Source organism: Acipenser ruthenus, chromosome 17, assembly GCF_902713425.1.
Source record: "Acipenser ruthenus chromosome 17, fAciRut3.2 maternal haplotype, whole genome shotgun sequence".
Classification (NCBI taxonomy): Eukaryota; Metazoa; Chordata; class Actinopteri; order Acipenseriformes; family Acipenseridae; genus Acipenser; species Acipenser ruthenus.
The window spans coordinates 7,161,051-7,187,580 of NC_081205.1; the positions used below are offsets into that span (position 1 = coordinate 7,161,051).

Below are 26,530 nucleotides of genomic sequence, written 5' to 3' on the forward strand. Positions count from 1 at the left end.
TACTAAATCCCGCCAATCCTTAATGCCCAAGTTTCTCCAATGCAGCACGAGTTTTACAGTGTTATCCGCCAATCTGGCATGCTTGTATTTTTGAACTGAAAAGTGCTTCTTACAATTTATGTTTGCATCATATATAATTAGCCAGGAAATTGCAGGACCAGCCATTAGTGAGTTTTCCTGTGCAATCACTAGGATAACTATAAAGAGCGCCAGAACAGTAGAATAGAAAGGGATTTAGGCAACATACTGTATTGAAAAAAGCTGAAAGAATGGGCTACTGCTTAGGTCAGGGCTAAGTGGCCAGACTGTGTTTGTTTATAGAGCCTAGTGTCTTCAAGAAAAGTCTTTGAAGTAAATGTTCTTATGTCTTTTTTGTTCTGCTTGTTTTTGGCATACTTTATTCGAGAAATGAAGATATTTCTGATACAAAATGCTACAGATTACATGTTCCTATGCTGCTGGTCTATTTCACCCCATTGGTCTATAAGTTATCAGGTTATTTGACCTACAGCATAGGAAGTAATTAGGTTCCAGGAAGCAGCACTTCATTATTATTAGTCGTAATAGTAGTTGTAGTATCTGAGTACACAACTAAAATATTTTGATCACCGCCAGTGAAAAGACTGCTAATAGGAAGTAGGAAACTCCATTACAAAATATTTATACTGGCTATCAATTAAAACTATGGCCAGATGACCACATTTGACCCCCATGCTTAGGTTTGGCCACTCAGGCTTAGGTAAACAACATACATTTGGAAGGACTAATATTGTAATTATTGCTGTTATAATAACCCTAGAGAGGGTTATTATAACAGCAATTATAATAATATGCTTGTGTATACAAAACACCCTTTAAAATGTAAAACTGCTTTTAAAAATAAAGTACTGGAAAATAAATAAATGTTCCATAAAGCATTACATTTTAAAGTCTTACATTATACGTTTTTGAAAAATATGAATAATAATAAATATGAATAAGTCTTGTATGTTGGGTGTTGTCTTTATGCAGTATATTAGTTGGTACATTTTTATTTTTACAAAACTACCATTGAGTAATGCATTCAAAAAACAGAAGTTAACTCAGTAGTGAGGTAAACGCTTTTCATGCCCCTTTGTGACTATATAAACATGACAGGATTAATTGTGTATGTCAGTGGGTGGTTTTATACTATTATTCAAGCATAAGAAATAAAACAAATGCCAACTGACACACTGACAGAAACATTTTCTTGATAATAAGCCATCTCCAAATGTCAACAGCAGAAATACTTCATAAATGAATAAAACCAAAATGTCATACTTCAAAAAAAAAAAAAAGGACTACACTGTAGTCTTCCAGCCATCAACAATACAGATGACATTTGTGTAAAGGTGTACAGTCACCAATGTTTGCAAGTCTTTCCATGTTTTCTATACATTTGTTAAAACAGTGTCAGGAATTTATCGTTATTTAAGTTCAAACAGGAATTAGTCACTCTGCAGTATATGCCTCACATAATGTCGGACTGATGAGATGAGTCATAGTACACAGAGGTTTGATCACCAAAAACCAACCTGATGTTGATAACATTTCATGGAATTGCCCTATTATGGTATAGGAAAGCTAACTATGATTATACGGTATATTCAGTACGAAAGGGGGAGGGTTGAGTGGGGCAATATGGAGCACATTCTGCATTTACCTATCTGCCCATACACTTTTTTAAGGGATGTGCATATCTTTCGGTGGAAATTTGGGCAGCAGCATTAAATTGGATTTCAATAGGATCTGAAGTGGTCCAGTGGAGATTTTATAAGAGATGAATGTTTAAAAAGCAATCATATTTGATGGCATTGTTGAAAGAAAAACAATGATTTCATGATCCTTTACAAGTGGAATTGGAAACAAAGCAGAATAGCAATATTGTTCTAATGCTAAATGGCATACATGAAATTGATTTTAAACATTGGTGATATTTATACAATTGTATTTGAAGAATAAAGAAAGATTTTACAGGCATGCAAGATATTTATGAGGAAACATGGTATACAGCTGGTTTAGCTGCTAGGCATTTTCAATCCCCCTGGAAGAAATGAGAAAAAAAGTGTGACCTGTATCTGGGGTCTGCTTAAATTCATATGCAGTGACATTTTGTGCTTTATTATTGTGCATTGTCTTTATTAAAATCAGTATGTATTTGATTTATCTGATACTTAAGAAGATCATTTATTTTCAAAAGCCTTTCCCAAGGGGTAGATGTCAAATTTTCTCTCATAAGTTACATAATGTGGTTTTCATTTCACCTACATTAAGTTTGCTATTACAGGACCAGACTACCTTGCAACCCTCTCAAAGCCCCCCCCCCCACTTAAACAAGTACAAAAGAACTTTCAGAAACAGTGGGTGCGTTCATGGAGATCATTCTGCTCAGATTATGTGCAGAATCTGACCAATTTAGCCAATGGGTGCGTTCAAATTGGTCAGATTCTGCACAGAATCTGTGCAGAATGATCTCCGTGAACAAAACCATGATTTCAGGATCATTGGAATATGCTAGTAGCCATCATCACAAAAGTGGGGCATGGTTATCCATTTTTTTGGTAAAGCATGTTATCCAGAATATCTTCATCCCAGTCTTGAATTTCTGTTCTAATAAATTCTGAACAATTTTGCCATTTGGACAATGGACATGACGTCATGAAATCTAGACAAATGGTGAACCTATGTTCTCTCTCTAAGCCATTTACCATTGGTGGCAGTCAACTATGGTCATATTGATAGATATTCCATTGATTTTCATGGTTACAAGCTAAGTATTGTCCACAGGTTAATCATGTACAGCAGTGGTTTGCCTTGTGTAGCCTGGGTTCTCCATTGTACAATACCTAATTGCACTAGCCCATGGACTGTGCAAAGAAAGTTAATTAACCATGGGTTAATTTAACCATGGGTATTTCCAGGAAAACACACAATCAACTCTAGGAACTAGCTTGTCCCATATTCAACTAATTGCCTGATGCCCCAGTAAAATGACTGTCAACCCCTGCCCAAGAGAGATCTGCGATTTCTGCTACTTATGGTTCAGTACACAGCTGTGTGCCATTTTACATTTCGGCAGTCCTGCAGGGTGTTACACTGTAGAGGCGTCATCATATTTCCTCTTATCTGCCACCCAAAGAGATTCTGATTCCAGCCCATTCGTTCACGGCAGACTCACAAATGAACCTTGGAAATAAATCACTCAAATTGTTCATCAACTTTAACACTTGTAAATTTCCAATCTATAACTAATAAATACCACAACCTAGGTGATTCGATAATAGTTGAAGCCTTTTTCCAACAAGGTCACCAAATGGCAGCCACGGCCAGTTGCTGGGCAAGTTGAGAGAAGTCTCTGTACAGATCCTGGTTGGCACAACACAAAAAACTGTTTGCACAATTGCCACTAACTAGTACAGTCACTCACAAAGATAAGATAGGTATCCTCAAGGCCACTGTTGATGTCCATTGGTGAAACAGTGAGAGGGGAAATTACACATAGCATTGACTTTTGCTGTGCATGTTCAGTGAATAGATAGAGGGCTTCGGTTCCTGTGCTGTCAGTGCAACACAGCTAGTACATAAATCACCATTAGAAAAGCAGTAACATTTTATATTTTTTATATATAATCAGTAGCGGCAGATAGAATTAATCCATCAAAGAAGCTCTGCTCATGAAAATGAACCACATGAGCTTCAATATCTTGTTTAATGACATCAGCAGACCCCCTCCTACGCAAATCTCAGTTCTTCTGTATTGTGTTTATATACATATTCGTGTCAGAAACAGATTTCATATGATTATAATGTATCCCTGGTTAGGTTTGAATGCATAACACAGTATGTGTCCTTCTTTTTATAAAATGATCCAATATGAAAACATGCTAGGTATTTATGTAAATGTATTTTAACACTGAACACTCTGAACTGAACTCCCATCTACCTATTTTGCCTGATTCTGTCTTCTAGGAGACCAGCAGTGGCCAGTGCAGTTGCTGTCCCAGTGCGGTAGGAATGCATATTAAGCACCAGTTGTATGTGCAGTGTATGTATCCTCAGGCCAGATAGAGCCTTCCTGTGTGTTATAAGGACCTAGTCCCTGGTGATGGATGACAGAAGAAAGGCCCTGGTTCACCTAGGGCCTGAAGCAGGAAGACTACGCATTCTTAAGTCTTTGCCCAATCCTGGGTGCACTACCTAACTATCTTCTCAAGTGCAACATCAGCTTGTGCTTGTGCAGTCAGTGTTATTAGACCGAGCTGTGATCTCTACAATCACGAAGAAACCTGCATCGGCTGGGATAAAGGCAGCTTTGAATGATGTTACTTCTTAATAATTGAAGAAGACATCAGATAAATCTGTGCTTATCCTTGCTAGCCACTCGGGTGCAACCATTTTCTAAGCCGAGTCATCAAGTTCCAGGAACTGTAAGACATGTTAGTTTGCTTTAAGAATAAAAAATAAAAAAATGAATTGATGCCAATCTGATGTTGAAAAGTAATATAATTTTGCCAACTGAAGATGATATACTGTGTAAGAGGTTTCCCAAACGCTATGCTAGACATTTTCTGCTAATATATTTAACACAATTTTTATTAAACATCACCTCAGTTATCACAAAACCTTAGTACACACCTTGAAGCAAAGTCTACACAGTAGGAACTCAAATGAAAAGTTTTATGGACTATAGCCAAGATGGAAAGTTGAGTTGCTCATATGCCCACTCAGGTGATTAAAGTAAAACTACAATAACCAAGTGAAGGAGGCCAATGTTTTTGTTAATACCTTTGTCAATGTTACTGATTTTTTGGGGGAAAAATTGATAGGGTAATGAGTCCAGGAATACTGGATGTGAAGCCCTTTAAGTAAGATGCTAAGTATAGTGTACTCCTCCTCCTACAGGAATGATTAATCCCAATTTTTAATTAGCTATCTTGCTGCTGGATGAAGGAATTCCAAAAGAAAGTATGTTTAAATAAATGCAAACTGTTGTACAATTTGCCCTAATGGGCACTGATGTCCATATTTATAAAAGCTCTTGAGAGTTCTAGATTAAATCATACTGTTGACCCAGGCACAATTTTTAGGTTGTAGTCTAGTGCACTGTTTAATTAACCATTCACAGAATGGGTCAACCTTCTTGAAGGTCATGCGTGCATTAGAGAAGCCAATTGAAACACATTTGTTAATGTAGTAGAGACCCTTTAAAACCTAATAAAGTGACATCTTGAGGTCAATGGCATTGCACTTTGACCAATGACTTATCCAACACATGACAAGTCAATATATATTTATACAGTGGATGATCTGAAATGACAATGGAACAGGTCCTACTTCTAGCCAAAATACCACATAACCAAGAGGAAATATCCTAGCATTACCAGCATTTAGCCATAAATTCCACTCTGATCTTCTAAGACAAAGCTCATAATTAGATTGCACCATTTGCTATTTATTTTGTGCATAGTACACTGACATAAGCACTATGAAATCAAAGGTCCAGCTCAATAGTTCTAGGAAGCCTGCTCTATTATATGCCTGTATTATAATTTGTACAGGAACATTGCAATCAGCTTTCATGCAAAGCCATCTTGATAGTTATTTAGAGACCCACTTCAGTGAATCCAAATTGCAGCTTTTCAATAGCATCGTGAGTTGCAGACTCTTACATCATCTCAAAACCAGCCACTCAAGTACAACAGAAGGCACATTTGTTTACAAGTAATGAAAGAAGCCTTCATTATTTAAGAAACCATGATTACAAACATTATGCTATACTTTTGTGGTTTATGATTTGACAAATCACAGTTTCAAAATGGCTTGGTTAACCATATTAAGTTCATGGTTTCACCATGGAATAGCTTATTTAAAAAATGCCAGTGACCTAGCTGAAACATTTATCTACTTGACACCTGTTTTTTAGGTTATGGATGAATAAAGGGGTTTAAACAAGATAGCTAGAAAAAATATTAAGGTGCCAATCAAAATAGCATTGTTATAATGGATATGCAAGCCAATATTTGAAATGTTCTGCAGGTCAAAACAACACAAATTAATCTTGGTCCTGATAAGAGCTAACTTTGACGTTCATATCCAGCACCACAAAACATCTAGCATAGCACTACGTTTCCATCATTGGCTTGTACATGCTGTTATGTCCAGATTGCAATGCAATGCAATGTCTTTCTGGCAGTTTTTCTGCCTTTTTCAGAAACCACAAGCAACATGTTTTACTTACCCTTTCCTCCTAGTTTCACAGATGATTGACTACAAGATCCTCTATAAAACTGTAATACCCCTCTCTCTCAACTCCTTCATATGAGTGTTTATCTTTACAGAACCAACCTAAATATATTAAGAGCACCTCATTTTTGTTTCTAATCAATAACCTTGCCTTATCTTTTAGGGTCCAATTTTCCTTTAAAATGCTAGCATTGCTGTGTTGTTGTTACTGTTGTTGATGTTGAACTTTTGTGATTTAGGTTTTGTGACAACAGAAAAAAAATACACATTATGAGATGGAAAACACTGTCTTTTTGTGAAACGTTATTACAAAAAAAAGGGCAGTGTGATTGTCTAATTTTAGCTTTTTCCATCTCTTAATTACTAGGAGCCTGGGTTCAATCAAAATGACAGCACAGTGATAGCCAGTTTGATAAATGTTATTTAAAGCTTAGCAACAGCCAATTTACTTCAGGCCCTACTGTCAGTGTGCAGGACTCTTAACCTAAACGTCATTTAAAACATGGAAAGCTGACAGTGAGTTTTGTTTTCTCTTATTTCTGTTTAAACCTGTATCAAATCAAAAAGACTTGCCAGTCCTCTGGTGAAATCCATTGAACAGAAAACAGCTCAACAGTTATCAAACATCACAGATTACACCTGTACCAGGCGCTTCTGTTCCTCACAGAACGTTTAATGAAGGCTCAGCTAACGTAGCCTTTGGAAATGCCACTAATTGGTCCCAAGATCAGAGTAGAGGTACTGAACCGAGCAATGTTTCATATTAATATAACATCAATGGAAAAACAGTTCTAGATTAAAGATTGTTCTTACGCCCACAGTAAAGACAGAAATACAGCTAGAATATTTTTTACCAGTTGATCTGTTCCTGTAAGTTCTGTGTACAGAAAGACACATTCTAAACTATTTTAGTACAATCTTAGTTTTTGTGATTTATAATAAAGGTCATGTGTAGGGTGTTTTTTATTATAGGAGATATCGTTTTGCACAGTTTGAGCAGCCCAAACTGAACATGGTGGTATCTCTTATACAAGAAGACACACCCTATACACAATGTATAAACATATTCACATAAATAAATAAAGCATTACCATGTACACAAGACCCTTCTTCAGACAGTATTTGGGAACCTTGTCCCTGCTATTGAACAAAGCAAGTATAAAACTAACAAGCCCTGTGTCGCCATGGGTTATTTAAATTCTTCCTTTCCTATGTTTGCAACTGTTTCAATTTTAAGCAAAGAACAACAAGTCTTGTCATTTTGAGTTATGTTTCCTAAGGGGGTTTAGCTGTGTATAACAAAAACAGGAGTAGACCCATACCTGAGATTTGTAAGTAGAATTCATTATAAACGCTAAAGAAAAATGATTGTCCCAGGGTGGCAAGACACAGGGGATCCAAAAGCAGAACGTGCTATAAATATAATATTGTATCTTCCATTGTGGCGATGGGGCAACTGTTTCACTGTTAATACATACACTATATATGTGCACAGCATCTAGGTAAGAGATAAACAGATATCAGCAATGTGTGTCACATTTACACCTAATTTACACCTAATTATTGTATTATTTATTCTTGTTCAGGTCGTCCATGAAGCTTTGGAAGCAGATTACATATTACATGGACCTTATTTTATTAATATAACTGAATTTTTAAAGCTGCAAAATGTGAGCTTGATACTAATTTATTCTCAGTACTGAACATAATTCATGGTGCTGACACCTATTTCCTTACCAAGCTAACCCTTTTTACTGTTGTTTGCCTGAAATTTGAAGATATAATTTATTCTGAGGTTTGGTCAGTACATATGTTTGCTGTACCAGAAGTCTTGTGCAAATGTAGGGTTTAAATGAAGCAAGTTCAGTTTGGGAACACCATGCATGATTCTGGACATGCCAGTCTTGCTGCTGCTACCTACAGTAAAATTTTAAGGATGACCGTTTTTACAGATTCATAGAAATTTGCCTTTTTGTTTAGTATGTCAGGTCTTACTATTCTTATGCCATTAATAATATTTTCTAGACTTTACTTTGTACAACGAAATAAGTTAGACAATTTTCATTAAATTTTTGTACAAAATACCACAAACTGCCTTAAAATGTCCTACGTTTAACATATACAGTACAACGGTAAGTGGAAACCGATACAATGTGAAGCTATTAGAATATTAAAACCCTATTCCTCCTGGGCATACAAACAATGGTACTGTAGGCAATCTGTTTAATTGATTTTAAAGGATTTAAAACATACAGCAATGCATGGGGTAGGAGTATTTAGGTTCTTGTGTAGTTGGCTCTTGACTCACAGATACTGCAAGTCTGCTATACAGACTGTGTAGCACCTTTGTTTTTCAAGTCATATTTCACAGAACTTTTTTTTTTTTTATTCTTTAGAAAATGTGCTATTTGTTTTCGATGAATTTGTAAAATGTAGCTAGTCTTTTGATATGCCATTCAGTTTGAGATTCAGGCACACTAAATTAAAAGCAGGTATGATAAGAACATAGCAAGGTTTTTAAGTAGCTTGTCACACAAACTGTCAAGCGGTAAACCATATTTAGGTATACATCTCAAATGTAGATCTTCATATCAGTTTTTTTGTTTTGTTTTTCATTAATTGTAAATCTGAAATTACCAGAAGACCGGACATATGCTATGACAAGCTACTGTATTTGCCTTCTAGCAGAAATTATTGTGCAAAATCAAAAGGTATCCCCAATATAATTTTCAGGTAGACTTACCAGAACACCATGCCTTGGGTACAGGGTCTTTTTAACTGTTAGCTGTTCTTGTTTTTTCTCATAGGTAACCATCAACACAATTATAACCACCTGGTACTTACAAGTCCAACCCACACACCTCCAAATGGTAAGGAATCGAACCGATGAATATGTTTTGACATTACTTTGTCTGGGTCACTGTGGACAGCAGTATCCATAACAGTGCATCATACCAACTGTTAAGAATGAAGGCATATGTTTGCCAAAAGAAATATTTATTTATTATTAACATTACTGTTTCATAACTCTGTGCGGTTTGTGCACCATACTTTAAAACGTCACAATTACGTGAAATGGAATCAGTCGAATACCAGTTTCTGAGCTCGACTGTCACTTTTCTTTTCGATGACAGCCACCCCTACTTTGTTCATCTGTTTATTGTTAACAAGGATAAACCTCACTTTTTTATTGTTGTGATTTGTTGTACATATGTACAATTACTCTAAAGTAGTTATTGTAATTGTGTCTTCTATGTGTTCAAACATGCTGCAAGAAGACATTAGGTTATGTTGTGACAGGCTACATAATAAGCATAATTAGTGAGCTGTATAAAAGGTTAACGGCATGTTGAGTCTTACTCATTGCCAACATCAAACCTGCTCCATGACTTGATACTTGAACCTCTGTATCTGTAGTGTTGCTTCCAATAAGTCATGCACTTAACAGCTTTTAAAAAGTCAATACTGATTGAACAGGATTTACATACTGACCTTATGTTTACTGTAACTTCCATATACTTTCCATGTACAGTACTGTACCACTTTCATGTGTTACAATAATTGTATATAACAAAGTGTTTTTTCACATGGACTGAATGGTACAAGTCTAAAATTACAGCATACGGTCCCAGAACCATACTGTTACATTTATATGTATTGTTTCACATGCTTCATGTTGGTATTAACACAAAATACATTGCTTTACTGCACTTTGCTATGGTTTTACCACAGTATACTGCAGTTATAAGTGTGCGACAGAGTTGTTTTGTAGTACCACTTAATATTAATATATGCTGTCGTATTATTGCTTTAAAATAAATGTTGTGGAACATTGGAAATTGCTCTGTGACCACAGTCGCACACATGCACATCAAGGGCTATTAATGAAAGATATGCCAGGTTAAACCTGACCACAGTTTAATAAATTTTGGCAGCTTCCTAGTATTTTATTTACTGAAGAGCTTAAGAAATTAAAATGCTTGCGGATCGTATTGAACCAGACTGTGGACAACATTTCTCTTTGTTTTAAATATTAATAGTTCCATTCAATGAAATTTAATGTAAATAAAAATAAAAATAATTGGGTCTTTTAGCAAATTGCATTTATGTATATATTTATTAATAGGTAATAACTATTGTAGAACAATTTACCTTTTATTTTACATAAGTGTATAAGAAACATTGGGAATGAGAGGAGGCTATTTGTCCTATCAATGCTCCTCCAGTAGCTTATTGTGTAGTATGTTTTTCCTTCCAAAACTCTATACTGTAAGTTCACTCTCTTCCTGTGTAACAAAATAATTTTAGTTTATTATGATTATTAATATATTTTAATAAACTGACAAATCATTTATATCTGTCAACGAAGATCCAACCTCATTAGAAATTTGTTGAATAAAACATGCAATACAAATCATGTCTGAACAAATTGTTCCATCATTGTCATGAATTGTATTTCTTTTAGTATGTCTAAATCCAATCACAAAATGATACACACTATTAATGTTGTTATGTAGGGCAAGGTAATACAGGGCCATTCATTTTGTTAAGGACTGTTTCTGTTTGCACACTGCACAGAGCTCCACAACACTGCAGATCAAAATAATAATAATAATCTATATCGCTAGTTAAGTATCATACGAAGCAAACAATGTATTGCCTGTGTTAACAATTTGGGGTTATAAAAAAGATTAAGAAAGGTGTTAAAATTGCATTGCTACTCTGTGGTACCAATACCAGGGCAGGTGGTATATCCCACCAGCATTGGCATGTAATCTGCCTCCTCATTACCTGAAAGCGGTCAAACGTCCTGCTTTCTAGTCTTTTATCTCTGTCTTTTATCACAAGCTTGTGCTGGTTAAGTCACAGACAAGAAATGCATTAAAATATCTTCAAAAGGAAGCTTTACCTGATTTAGGTCCCAGGGAAATGGTTATCTGTTGCAACAAAGACAGGCAAAGGCCTTTGGCACTAAAAATAAATGTAAAAAACTTTTTAAAATAATTAATTTATTTTTTTGAATACAGTTTAAAATAATGGCTCCAAGGCGTTAGCTGTTATTCCTTTGGTTTTCCAAGCAAACTATTTACTATTCATTTTTTTAAATGATCTTCAGAATAAATAAATACATATTGCTATGGTTCACCTGCTTAATATAAGAGGGTCTACTGTTTTCATATCTAATATCCTGTCCTCAAGAAATAATTTAAATTACAGTCCATGAGGCTGACACAGTAGCTTGAATGCAGAGTCCTTTTTTTATGTTTCCTTCCCAGCACAAACCAGCACAAAGACTGCAAAGCAGTGCCTAAACAAGAGAGCAATAGGAAATTGGTTTGAAGGTGACCTGATAGCATTAAACATGCTAAAATCACTTCCTACGCTATACTGATGGATTAAGAAGACACTGAAGGGAATGGAGTTCACATATAATCCAAAGCAAGTCATAAATGCACAGTGTTACATTTCACACCGTATTAGGGATAAATTGACTTATTTTATTGGAAAGTGAATTAGAAACCATTTGATGGGGTGCAGTCTTCCTCTCCAGAGGCAATGTTTTGTCTTTCAAATGCAAATTACATGCAGATGTAAGCATTTCGGTTTTCAATTGGAGTAATCTCTGTTTGTATAATTACTAACAAAAAAGTATTTTAGCAATTCACATTGTTCTTTCTTTTATTTTTTTTCAAATAACCACTAACAAAGAATTATATAACAACAAAAAATAATAATAATAAAACATAAGATTGGTTCATTGGAAATGTATTTAATAAACGTTTAGACTAAAAGTCTTTAGACTGGAAGACAATGGTACTGCAGCAGCTTAAGTTGTGTAGTTCTGTTGCACAATTTCATTTTCAAAGTTTCTTACTGTAAAATGTCAGTTCCTTTATATAGTGCTATATAAGGTAAAACTACTGTATGGGGTTGATCTGATTAACCAATACCCTGCCAGGACAACCCACAGGAAAGCATTCTGCAGTACTGGATTACATCAATTCCCAGGATAACCCCGATCAATAGTCGGTTGAAAAAGCCAGAGCTTTTGTTATGTTTTTTTGTGTGTTTTTTTTTTTTATTTAAACAGTTGTAGCGACACATGGGGACGTATTACACTATATTGTTCGGAACCTTGCCTCGTACTTTAAGTCATGTAGACAAATGCTTCATCTAGGGTCTCAGTATGCATTGATGAGTTTTTTATTGCAAATTCTTACAAGGGAACTACGTACTACTACTACAGTGTACCAGATTGCCATTCACTGTTTGTATAACTTATTTTGTTTTTTTTACAGAACACCCTCGGATGATGAACAGCATTCTTACTTCAGCAACCGAACCCTACGATCTATCTTTCTCCAGATCATTCCAGAGTCTATCTCACCTCCCACCGTCCTATGAATCCGCGGTTAAAGCTGATATAAGTAAATATTCCTCTCTGAAGAGATTAAGTAGGTGTTACTTCATTACATATACCATGCATTTGTTTCCTACTGTGAGGACGAACAGCACAAAGAGCAAAGGTTTTTCCAAAGAATGCATTGTGCATTACCATTGCGGCAATGCAATAATATCCCTGCAGAACTGAAGGGATATTAATGTTACTTCAAAAATAGAAGACGGGGTGGTAGAGTGTTGATGCATCAAATTATAGTGTTTATTTCTCAACTGTGGTACTCATGTTTGAATCTGCTCCACTAACAGTGTTTCACTTTTTATGGCTGGTGATGTTCAGCCGCAGGCCTCCATAGTGTTGTATGGCATAGCATTTACAGAAGGCTGTCCTATCCCACTACATTATAGTCACAACTATACAGATAGAAATCCAGAATTATTTGTTGTTTGAAGTGGTTTAACAATATTTCATATGACAAATTGCATACCAATCTCGGCCCCTGGGTTAGAATACATCTTGACATGTACTTGAAACACCAGGCAACTTTTGGACTTTTTCAGACAACCGTTGAAATAACTTGTTTTAGTTTTTTAAAGCAATTTTTACCTTGTGAATGGTTCAAGCTACAACATCTTATTTAGCTGTCCCCGAAAACACGCTGCTTGATAAGTTACTAGTAAGCTGCCTGTTAGTTGCCTGGTGTTACATGTGCATGGGTTATGATTATTTTTAGAGACTATAGTGTTAAAATGCTGATGGTTACACTATGCCTCTCAACATGCATGTAGAAGTTTTGCCTAGGTGCTATTGTAAGTTCAAGCATATATATTTTGGATTCCTGACCGTATAGATGTGATGGGAATACAGTACTTTGTAAGCAGCCATAATGTAAAAAAAATAGAAACAATTGTTATATTAGGGAATATAGTACAGCAGATGTGCTCATGTCCTAACCACAAGTGAACGAAATTAGTGCATTATCAAGGCCTGAAATAATGCAGGTGCACTGCTCTTTAAATATGCCCCTATTTGGTATCTGGCAATTCTTCCTGGGTCCTGTTATTGAGTATCTTTAGTAAAATAAGATTTATCAAAGGTTCAAGTGGGCCAGCGTCTATGTCACCACCCCCTCACTAACACTACATAGATAAGTATTGGCATTCAATTTGGCAACTTCCATGGCCCATATCACTTTGTCCATGTGTGTAAATTTAAGATCTCTTAAACATATAAGGAAAATACAGTGCTGTGTTGTCTGAGAAGTCCAATTGCAGGATTTTACAGGAGGCTTAGAATAAACTATGTTTCAATGTGGTCGAGTCTGTATGTGGGGTTACTGCAGGTAGCCTACAGTAAGCCTGCAAGCTATTTGCGTCTTGTCAAGTGGCTGCCAAGCCTTCATCCTTAAATGTTCTAAAATAATTAGACTATTAGTTTAGTTTAAATGCAATATGTTTACACAGATAATATTTCAGCCACTGGGGGATTAACTTGCTCTAGTTTTAGATGATTTAATTTCAAGGTTCTGAATTGATAGACAGGGTGGGAAAGCATCAAGACAAAAAAAATAAATGCATATCATCATAATTAAATGTAAATTGGACGGGTAAGCTCTGTGCATTCAGTGCTTCATGAAATACTGTACAGGTATGATAGCTGGTTGTGTTTAATCATTTTATTCTCTCACTATCTGTGCCGACCTCCTGTCATTGATGTATAGACTGCCTGGCAGTTACCCACATGCATTTGCTTCCAAAGATATGGAAAAATCTAGCCTTTATAGTGTCATACCTGTCATGCACTGCGACCAGTGAAAGACAGCCATGACAGATGTAAAGTAATTTTCTCCCTATTACCTGTTGCTTTAATGTTTGCAGTGGACTGCATAACGGTCCTGTGTAGACTTCGGAAATCAAGATGCATTTCCATCTTCCTTTTAAATTTTTTATTTGTGAGCACAAGCCTGGAATATCACATTACCTTCAACAAAAAAGCAAGGAAATGAGAACCTTTATAAAAGGTCGAAGGCATCCATGCGACTTGTATTATTCATTGAGAAATGTCTTTAGGACCAGATTGGTAGTCTAAAATTAGAAATGCTTGTATCTCCAATTGCTTTCTCAAGTACATGCTTGAGCCTCCCGGATGTGGAAAATCGAACAGCGAAACTTGAGGAAACATTGGACAAGCTTGGAGCTCTCTGTGGTTTTCTGCTGACATCACAGTCTTGTGAACAAGTGGAAAGAGCCAAACGAGTAGCTCTGAAACTACAACAAATAAGGCAGAGCTATTCATTTTCTCTGAGCGGACTGTCTGAATGGTTTGAATTGAGTTGGAAAGTGTAGAACACTTGATTTGACTTCCCTGTTAAGAGAAATGTACCATTATTCCAATTGATGTTACCCCCGAATTCAAGTCACACCCCCCCCCCCCCCCCCATAAAAAAAGACCCTGAATACAAGCCGCATTAAACTCTTAAATGAACAAAACACAATGGTTAACGGTTAAAATTACCTTTTAATTTCTAGGTGCCAGCATGAAACACCGTATTACTGTACATTAAAGCATTAGAGCAAGTCACCAACTATATTACAAATGGGGAAATAATATATGTACAGCACAGTACTGGCAGTATTGAACGGCAGTATCAAGAATAATTGCTGTAGTGGGCATTATGTTCAAGGGCACCACAATAGTTGACAAATGGAAATTGGTCCCTTAATTGAAAAAACATTAATCCAAGTCTACCTTGAATCCAAGTTGCTCCCCCCAAATCTGAACTTTTATTTCAGTCAAAAAAGAGTGACTTGGATTAAAAAAAAATACAGTATATTTTTATTAAAAATGTCAAAATGAAAACAGACTACCAGGTGGTGCCTGCTGCAAAGTACAAATCACATTACAATGAAGCAACACTCTTTGACAAAGCAGTCCCAGTAGGCTTTGTCAGTGCATGGTGTGAAATGAAGTCCAGGGCCATACACTGTGACAGGAAAGGCATTACCTACTGAGAAAAGACCTAAGGTCCATTATTTCTGTTAATAACCAGAACACAAGCTGTCTTCCCAGGTTGCAATATGGATAGGGAACATGTTTGGAATTTTTCAACAAAAAAGATTGCAGATTCATGCCTTATTATTGTTCTTGTATAGTTCTAGATAATTTAGTCTCAAAAAATTACTTCAAATTCAGTTAATCCCAGCAGTTATTGACATCTTCCGAGCATGTAAGAGACAAGTTTATCTATCTAATTGTATACAACATCTACATTTTATACAACTACCACCCAACTGAAATAACTGAAAGGCATTAATTTATTACACAGCAACAGCGCAAATCAGTCCCAAACCATGTAAATATACCCTCAACCATAATGTTATGCTACTTAATATTGTAGTTATAGCCATACAGTTATAGTACAGCCCCAGATGAAACTTGCATCACAATTTTATTTTACACAGTGTGTGTGTGTGTCATAGTTCAGTTCAAACAGAGTACATTTTGGTTTTGTTACTAACCCCCCCCCCCCCCCACCCCCAACATAGAAGTAACCATTAACTTCAATATCAAAAGCATTGCATAAATTCAAAAACAGCATCACCTAGTAACCTCAGGAATGATTACTCAGTAGTCATATTATTTACATAAATAGTAGCACCTTTAAAGCAAAGTCAATATATGTTAAATGTGATTTTCATAACTGCCAGAATGATTCTGAGTTTTGTTTTTGAACACCCCAGCAACCTTTAAGAAATAGACAGAAAAAGAGCACAGCAATTAGAAATCTTTTCAACAACAACATGCAAGTGAAAGCTTGGGTTTCAGGAGGGTGAGATAATGTAATGCTTATACTCCATCATGTTATACACCTTGTCTAAACCCCTTTCAAGTATCTCCCAACAACAGATATGGTGGGAAGTCTGCTTCTGTGTGATTACACCCCTTACTAGTTTTGGGATGACTGACTGACATAGATAATGAGTGGTTTCCTTCCACTGGCAATTTGTATAATATTCAGATGTTCCATCAGTGTCTCCTGGAATGAGAACACTAAGTAATCTCACGTTGTGTGTTCTGTTTTCTGTAAATGCTATGAATATCTTCATCAAAGGGAGTATAGCGGATGCTGCACTAAAGAGGTTCAAACACCACGGAACTGCAAACCTGTTAAAAATTGACATATTGTTTTAGGTTTTAACTGTTAACACAGACACAAAAATTAAACCACTGTTCATCTTATAAACCTTGAAAGAACAGACTACTACTGTATTTTGTGTTCACTTGCTCCTTTTAATGGTGCAGTTTACTGTGTTTTATTACAATAGTACAGGTACATCTGTGCTGTTATTGGATTTAGGAGCTGTCAGGATTCTGCAACATGTGAAACTTTCAGAAGAGTAACATTTATAAGCCTAGGCTGAGATTCAGAGCTTTCTCCTCCTATCGATCCCTCCTCCCTAACTTATTTAAACCTCAAGGAAACTCACCTGGCTGTTGTTGTTGCAATCCCAGTTACAGCTTCACCCTCCACCTCTCCAACCTCAACTTCATTTGCAGGCAGTTCCCTTGATGGGAGAGAAGTGTGTCACTTTGTCATGGTCCACCTGGCTGCCCTGACTTGTCAGATTAGTTCCTCTTTCAGAGGGCGATGGCTTCCTTCTCCTCTTGACTAGCTGGACCAAATCCCAAATCCACAAGCACTAACATCACCTTAAAGATTTGAAAAGCAGACAATGGATAACTGAAAAAAATATTAAAACATAATCGTGTATCATTTTATCATGAGTGAGTTGGGACAAAACTACTAAAGAACAATGCAAGTTACATTATGCAGTTCACCAGAAGATGCAGAACTATTAAGCAGCCTACCGCATCTGTAATACCTATCAAGTCAGCAATGTGACATCAAATATATATATATATATATATATATATATATATATATATATATATATATATATATATAGTTTTATATCTCACAGTCACAAAAAAGAAAGCATTAATGGAAAAAAAATATTTATCTCACGTCGCCATTAGTTGAAGGTCTTGCCTTTAAAAGGTCAACATTATGAATCATAAAAAGCAGAAACTAAAGTAAAATTGAGTCCCTGCCATCTGCATTCCTACTTGTCAGTAATAACACCGCCTCTGTCACAAACTCAAGCACTGTAATTATATTGTTCTAGGAAACACATTACTATATCTTCAGATCTTTCCTTTACTGAAAGCAAAATAAAACACAGAAGCAGAATTTCTAAGAAGCAAGCATACAGGTTGAGTCAATGGCAATCACTGTCTCTGTTGCAGTACCATCGATGTGAACTTGTTCAAAGCACTTGTAAGGTTCTAAAGTGATGACCAATTGCAATTTAGAATTGAGGGTGATTGCTAGATAAAGTAAGGAAGGACCTCTGAAATCTATTGGAGTATATATTGGCCATGTTAAGTAAATATGTAGTGTACAAGCTCAGTAGTAGACAAGCTCAAATGAAGCCCAAAGCAAAGAAAAGGAAGACTTAGATAAAAAAAAAAAAGGATAACTCAGTATTGGGAAACCACTTAGAAAGATTACAAACATCATTGTAAGGGGGATGTAAGCAATTTGTTCTTTAGCTATTTGTTCTTTACTGTATTGAATAGCACATTTTTATACAATACAATAGCCCACTGACGTCAAATGTTGCCATAGAAAAAGGGAATAATGAAAGCCATAAAGCTGTGCTGTATTGTTTAATTAAATCCACCCCTGTCAGTCTAGCTTTTTTATTTAATTAAACTATTCAAGAACAGTATTGTCTTCCAATGCTGTAGCTCTGGGTGGCTGCATGGTGAGCCTGCAGTGTGTAAAGAAGCGGGTGGCTGACAGCACACACTTAGGAGGACAGCGTGTGTTCGTCTTCGCCCCTCCTGAGTCAGTGCAGTGGTGGTAGCAGTGGGCTGAGCCTAAAAATAATTGGACATTACTAAATTGGGGAGAAAACAAAAAACAAAAAAATGGCAATCACTAAATTAAAAACAAAACAAACCAAAAAAAAACCACCAGTATTATTATTATTATTATTATTATTATTATTATTATTATTATTATTATTATTAAAGGTTGTTTTTGATTACACGTGGCAAAACAATAATTACTTATTTTTTATTTTAAACCAAGAAGCGTCACTTGACTTCAGCAGTCACAAGCGTATTTGACGCATTTGACGTTGTATAAGAGTACAACACTTCATGCTGAAGCAATTAAGAGGTTTAGTCGGGTTTCCATTACAATTAACACTACTTCATGTATAATATATTATCAGTGTGTCATTAATGCAATGGCTTTCCCTGAAATGAAACTTTACAGGAAGCAATCTTATCTTTGTTGATTGGTTTGAAGTCCTTTTGTTTCACAAGTGCTGAATCCTGTTTAACAAAGTCTGCTTGTTGAATGTCTAGCCAATATATACTTAAAACACTAACCGCATGCAACCAGCTGCATGTGACTGTAATAAAAGCACTACATTGTGCATGTTGGAAGTTGTCTATGTATATTGTATAGTTTGTCTGGCTATTGTAATTGGTTGACTTTTCTGTAAAACACCAATAACAAAGCTTTAACATGAGACAAACTGTATGTTTCATTTGAGCAGATTTGATGTACTTTTGTGTCAATTTACATCAGTTTCAAAATTAAATAGCAACTTGGCATAGGTATAGCACACTTATCTTAACTAATGTGTGTACTTTGTATATCATTTTTTGTTTCAGCCTTCAAATCATGTCCACGTTTAAAGCAAAGAAGAATATATAAGAGAATGCCAATATTTCATAGCCATACCAAGTTGCCCTTTAAGCTCATATTACTATTGCAGTTGCACTTTTAATTTATAGTACAATATTTGAAATAAAGCACATCTTACCTGTATAAGATACAACTGCAACAGAATTAGTCTTTATAGATGCAGTTTGAAGACATGTCTGGTGGTTTTGAATAGACATGACGAGTATAATTTAGATCCAGAGAAGTAAAAAATAAATAAATAAATGATTCAAGAAGTTTTGAGGGGTCTGCAAATTAGTCAAAAATGAATGACAACATTTTGAAAACAAATCTGTGCACTTTGTACCCTACAGCTGACAAGGAAGCCGACGAATACTATACAAGACGACGACACCTTCCTGATTTAGCTGCCAGAGGAACTCTCCCACTGCACGTCATAAAAATGAATCAAGAACAACAAGGCAATTACAGAGAAAGGCCGAGAAGGGTTCAGAGGGCTATGTCACAGGACAGAGTTCTATCACCGGAGAGGGTTCCTCCTCCACAAGAATACGGAGGCCGCATCCTTTCTGACGAGCAACTCCTGTCTGCTGAGCGGCTTCATTCCCAGGACCCCCTCCTTTCCCCTGATAAGGTGATGTCCCTCAAACGCTCTGGCTTTCGTGAAAAGGCCATGTCTCGAGCCTTGTCTCACACGGATGTATTTGTGTCAACACCGGTCATGGACCGATACAAGATGACAAAAATGCACTCTCATCCTAGTGCCTCAAACAATGCGTATAACACTTTGACCACGAGCCAGACTTCCAACAAGCGGCAGGCTTTTGCTTCGCGACGGACCCACACAGTGGAGCAGCTCCACTATATCCCAGGACACCACCACCACTACCGCACAGCGAGCAAAACTGAAGTAACTGTTTAACGAGAGTGCATGAAAACAACAAAAAAAGATCCCAGCAAAACAAAATACAGTGACCTAGTGGTTCCAAGGTAATCTCTCGGAGATCCATTTTTGATGAGATGTTTTAACAAATGTGTTAGCTTTCAGCACCAGCTTTTCCCAGTCATTCAATTTGTTCAGACATGATGGTGAATAAATGGTGCAAAGGAATAATAGAGACCTCTTCTCTGTGTGCATTCAACAGTTTCTATCAAAGAAAGGCATACATTCTTAGGGCAACAAATAAGGGCTTTGCACATTGGCGCAGTAAGCTTAATAGCTCCGGGGGTAATCATCCAAGACATCCCATTGAGTACATTGTAAGCCTTGAGGGATGTACTGCTAAGGGAACTGTCATATTACATTAAATATTTGTGATTTCAGTCCCAGTACTAGCTTTAGAGTTACCTCTTATACCAAACTAGTGTAAGCACTTTTGTCAGTGCCTCTCAGAAATGCCGCATTTCAATTATGAAGTGGCTTTGTGGTTAATAAGCACAAGAAATCCAAAAGCTATATTCCTTTTTTTGTTTAATGGCTAGCCTATTTTAAAAAAATAAATAAATCAGTTTTATTGTAAATAGGCTGTTGCAGCTTCTGCTAAACTGTGGGTTATACGCTATCATTTGCAATATGAGATTGCAATTGCAGTAGCACAAGAAGGATGAAAGAAAAGAGAGAAGACAAATGGAGGACTTTACAACATAACTGAAATGAAAATTAACTGAATGGATAGGCTGTACGTTTTTGAGTAGGATTTAGGATACAAACGATTGGTTGGTAGTGCAAGTCAGACTGGCAGGTGTGCCGCAGTACACCATATGATAGATACAATTCTTCTACAATTATCCTTTTTTTCTCTGTTGTCCCATATTTTCAAAGTCTTAATTGTGCTAGGCCTGAAAAAGATGCTTTCATTTAAATATCAATAATTGTGTGTTGTTGTAAATAATAATTGAATATGTCAACGTGGAATAATTATTGTTGTCTTTTAATTGTTTAAATGTTACAGCTGTCAAGATGTAGCTAAAAATAGGCGACAAAGAAATTATTGTTCTAAAACTTGATAGGAAAGGATTTAAACTGTGAACTGTATGCCCTGGTAGGTTTTGTTAAAAAATGCCTTATGCAGTATCCAAACAATTAACAGCATTAATTTGCATTCTTTAAATAGGTTTCATTACCGTCTCCATTTAAATGGAAATTGGCTTTTTTTTGTACTTCCAGCAATTTAATATGGACAGGTAGAATATACCTCAAACTTGAAAGAGTTTCTTATATAGCTACAAAGTTTTCTTAAAAGAGGCTGGTGAAACACTGAGAGAAATTACAGTATTTTTTTTTTTTTAATTGGTATGTTTATAATTAATTAATTTTAAAAAAGGAGGAGGATATGAACCGTGTTCGCCTTGAAGTCAGCTAATAATCTCCTTTTATTTTTATTAGACTGAACACACTTATACCCAATATAACAAGATGACAGTATGTCAGAATGTTTATCTACACTAATTTTACCGAAGAGAAGGCGTGCAGAATGAAGTGCCAAGTACGTGCCCCAATGATAATTCTAATTTGATACGACTTGCACAAATTCAGAGCCTTTTCGGATATGGATCCTGCATGGCATTAAAAAAATACCAAGTATGAGTGGCTTTTTTTGATGGAAACTGTTCTAAATGAGAGGCAGGGGCAAAGACTTTAATGCCTGAGCACATCAAAAGCTGGCTGATTGAGATGTGTCTTTACAGGTGCCTACACTGAAGGACTGTTCTATATACGAGTATTACAATCAAGTGCAAAAGAGTGCTGTGCTGAGACATGTAAAACAGTTTGATAGTTTCTGTGTTGATTAGGTGCTTTCACATAGCATCATATAAACTGTAATGCAGAGCTGATTATAGCAGTACTCTAGTAACGTAGTGTAATACATGGGAGGTGCACTGCAAAGCACTGTTATCATCCATGAACAAAACATTCAGATTTGCAGTTGTGTTAACAAGGACATTGCAGTTATTTTTGTTTGTTAATTTACTACCAGTATATATCTGAATAAAACTATCGGCTATCTTTACTAGGAAAAAAAAAAAAAAACTACATATTTGTGTCTTCTATTTGTAGGATCATATGTCTTCTCTTATAACCATGCTTTGTGCCCAACTTGGGTAATCTCTGATATCCATAATGTTTTGAACTAAGTGGCTTTGTAATAGCTAACTACCTTGAATTATTACATAATTAGACATTTTGTAGTAAGTACTCACTGGCTAAAAAAAGAGACAAATGTTACTGTAACATTTTATTTGGGGGGACAATAATTCCTTAAATGGGTAAGGTGGTAATTTTGTGTTTAGGTCCATTTCTGGGTTCAATGTTTATGATAGTATTGATGACAAAGTACCTTTGTATCTGTAACTTTGCACAAACTATTGTTTACTCATTGAATAAGCTTCAAAACAAGCAGTATTTGACTGTTTTCTGTATTTTTCGTGTTGTTCTAATTTACCTATAAAGCACATTCTGTATGTACTGTATATATATATAAAAAAAAAGCTAATCAGTTTAGTAAACTTAGAGTCTGAAGAACATTTTTTTTCCACTTTTCAGTTATAATTATTCATGGATTAAAAAATAAATAAAGAGATTTCAAACAATACAGATAAAACAATACAGATGCTCTTAAATTGCTATTTGAATTTTCCCTTCCATTAGACGTTTTTATGTTCAGTACATTGTTATAAAAGGAGTAGACACCAAGATTGCTTCCACTTGTCTGCTTCCTCACTGCAACTGTACACATGTGCTCTCTCTAAGCTGTACCATGGAGTTCTTATATCATCTAAAGAAACCAGTTGCTCACCTTGTTGACATAGACATAAGGCACTGGTTTTCCTACATGCTAATATCCCTACTGATGTCTATTTTGTATATAGAACACTCGAGGAATAATATATGGTACATCACGCATTTTAATGGAATGCTGTAGTTATTCCTCCAATGTAGGTAGCTGAATAACAGATGAGACCCTGAAGGAGGCAAGTGGGTCGTCTACGGCCATCCTGATGAGTGAAATATACACATCACTCTGTATTTTGTTTATATAACAAGTATAATGTATGGAAAAGAGATGTTTAAACCTTAATTTAACAGCTGAATTTGAAAAATTGCTTTCCTTAGATAAAGCTCTGCATCTGCTTACCAACGCAGAGGAATTTATAATGGTGTGATTCAGCCAGTCATTCTGACATTGGATTTGAATGCAAGAATGATTCCAAAATGGGATCTAGTAATAAATACATATTGACACTGCAGTATTGAATACGAAAAAAAAAGTTATTTAACACTAGACAATTATTATTATGCTTTCATAACTTACCTGGGAATTTTCAATGTTTCTTTTTTTACTAGGAGAATGTAAAGAAATGCGTCATTAATTTGAACAAAAACAATGATGAAGGGCCTACTCATCACAAGAATTTAACCTTACTTAGGAACATTTAACATACAAACAACCATCCCTAGTACTTGAAAAAAAACATCAACAGATTGGTAAGAGGAAATGTGAGTATTACTAGAGCGTTTTTGTAAGAAGAAAGAGAAGAGATCCTCTTGTTATTTGTTACATCATCCACTCTCGTCAGGCTTGAATGTTGTTATCTCATTCATAACATTAAACATTCCGAAATTCAGCAGTCAATTCAGCAGTCATGCAATGGATAGGGGTATTTAGTCCTCCCATGAAAATAAGTGTGAGCAATGCCTGGAATGGGAATGCCAAGTCTGCACACATTTCCAAAAGACAGGAGCCACTTCACATGGATTCAATCAAATAATACAGCACAGCTATGCATTATTTCCCATTTTTTACAGCACTATTCAATCAAACATCCAGGCATCAAAGTGCCTCTGCATAAAACAAATGCCAGAAAGTCATGTTAATGTGTCATTGGCAGATCTAGGCTTATTGGCTACTTGAGAGTGAAAGCACTGCTATAGGTTATCTATCTAGATTTCATCTCTAAATAGTGCGTATTGGGCAAGAATCTCTAGGGTTTTACAGAATTGTCAGCAGCATAATTAATTGTTTCAGGAATTCATGATGTGTGCAGAACCCGAAAAGAAACACCCATCCCTTAAGTGTTTGTAGCCAGCACAATTCCAGTAAAGAATTTATCAAGGTACTGAAATAATGATTTCATTTCAAATACAAAAACTCACCCCTAATTATCCTCAGTTTTTTCTAACGGTTGACAGTTTGTGTCTTTCTGCCATGATCAGAGATCCACCATTGTTTAAGCTGTGGCAAACCATATTTTATTTGAATTAATTTGACTTTTTAATATGTAAACTCCTGTATATTGGCATTCAATCAAAGACTGCTATTGTGGTCATGCTCATTATTTTATACTTTTTTAGCTATGAAAATGAACTGTCAACACCTAAAGTGTTAAAATACAGTCATAGCTTAACACTAAACTGGAGCCAGAATCTCACCTCTCAAATGTTGTCATGATCAAAGCATCAAACATTTTCTTAAGTGCAAATACAATTTAAACCCCCAAAACTATTGCACACAGTACTAGATAAACGTAAATTGCTGACTGCTGGGACACACTGTTCTGAGCAGAACATAATTAGACCTTATTGTATTTGCAGAACACGCATTCTCACTCCCTAAATGTATCATAGTTCAACATGCATATACAAAACAAAGAAGCCATGACAATCATTAATGAGGTTCTGCTATACTTAAGAAAGATGCACAGAGCAACTGAATTTACATGAGCATCAATGTTTGAATATGCGTGGAAGATCCCTATATGTAGATGAAAGACAACTTCCACTAATACAGACCCTGGTAATACGAATAGTAGACACTATCATAATGAAACTGCCAATAGCAGCTGTAGAACACTAATCTCCACATGTAAATATTACTGTAGCAGCCAAAGTCCCATGGGTGTTTTTTATTATTATTTAAAGAGTATGTACTGTAGCTTCAAATGTGTTGAGGTATTACCATTTTGTCTAAATCTGACTTTAGCTGGCCTTGAGGAGAATCATATTTGCTGAGACTAAAGCAATCCTCATTCCATTCAAATAAAAAAATGTGAGAATTCAACCTTTTAACTCGGTAAGCCCCACCTAGGCCAAGCAGAGTTGGAAAGTCCCATGACTTCAATGGAATGAGGAAGGCTGTTCAGTCCTGGCACTTTAGAAACTCCAGACAAGCTAGACCACTTAGTATATACAAGCAAATCACAAGGTGGATACCCATCACCCAGTTGTACTAATATATTATGCAACTGTGGAGCCATAAAATGCTAAATAATGTGTAAGGTTCCAGTTTTGGGGTTATTTAATCAACCAGTTGTATTTAAAACAGGTACACATTCCAACACAGGCTATGAACAATATATAGAAATATTACCAATCGAGAAATAAACATAATCCAGAAAGTTATCTGAACAGATGTGTACAGACGCAGGTCCAATGATGGAAAGCCCAGTACTGTACCTCGGCACATTCATAACCGTACCCTCTCACATGGACTGCAGCCGGAGCTAAGCGTGAGCACCAAACACAAATTATTCTACAGAAATACATTGCTGCCAGTTTAAGTGGATATGGCAGCCACCATCACACCACTGAATCCTTTGTCATTAAAAAGAAGAAAAAAAATTATATATATATATATATATATATATATATATATATATATATATATATATATATATATATATAATGATTGCTGGGACATGGCTATCCTGGTATGATGGTGGTTGATATGGTGACTGTTGTAGCTGATAAACAACAGAGTTCAGAATCATAGTACCACATTTGAAGCTTGGTTGAGTTAATATCATCATTAAATGAGGCGCAAACCAATTAACATTTGAAGTCACTTGAGTGTGCTTTATTGGAAGAAACTGCTCTTTTTTATTAAAAACCTAACTATGAAGTAAACACAAATTCTGACCCTGTTAACCTTTTTTTTTGTTTAATTATTTAAAAAATACATATAATACCATTGTTTCCAAATCACTCCCCTAATTACTACAGTTTTTTTTTTTAAATAAATTTAGTCGTTGCCAATCAGTTTTTATTATTTTCTCCCCAATTTGAAATGCCCAATTATTTTTAGGCTCAGCTCACCGCTACAACC

The 26,530-nt window shown here is 35.8% G+C and overlaps 1 protein-coding gene across 4 annotated transcripts in view; it reads left to right on the forward strand.

The window, feature by feature from the left end:
* The window catches only part of LOC117423717 (protein shisa-6-like), a 106,192-nt gene extending 83,708 nt beyond the window's left edge, over positions 1-22,484 (forward strand). For 2 of the 4 annotated variants that reach the window (XM_034039828.3, XM_034039827.3), the window contains exons 5-8: positions 3,991-4,029; positions 9,072-9,134; positions 12,564-12,719; positions 19,781-22,484. In XM_034039828.3, the coding sequence (XP_033895719.1) occupies positions 3,991-4,029; positions 9,072-9,134; positions 12,564-12,719; positions 19,781-20,349 (827 nt within the window). In that variant the 3' untranslated portion in view covers positions 20,350-22,484. The remainder of the gene's footprint in view (positions 1-3,990; positions 4,030-9,071; positions 9,135-12,563; positions 12,720-19,780) is intronic. The other 2 variants (XM_034039830.3, XM_034039831.3) reach the window with 2 other exon arrangements.
* Positions 22,485-26,530: the final 4,046 nt, after the last annotated feature.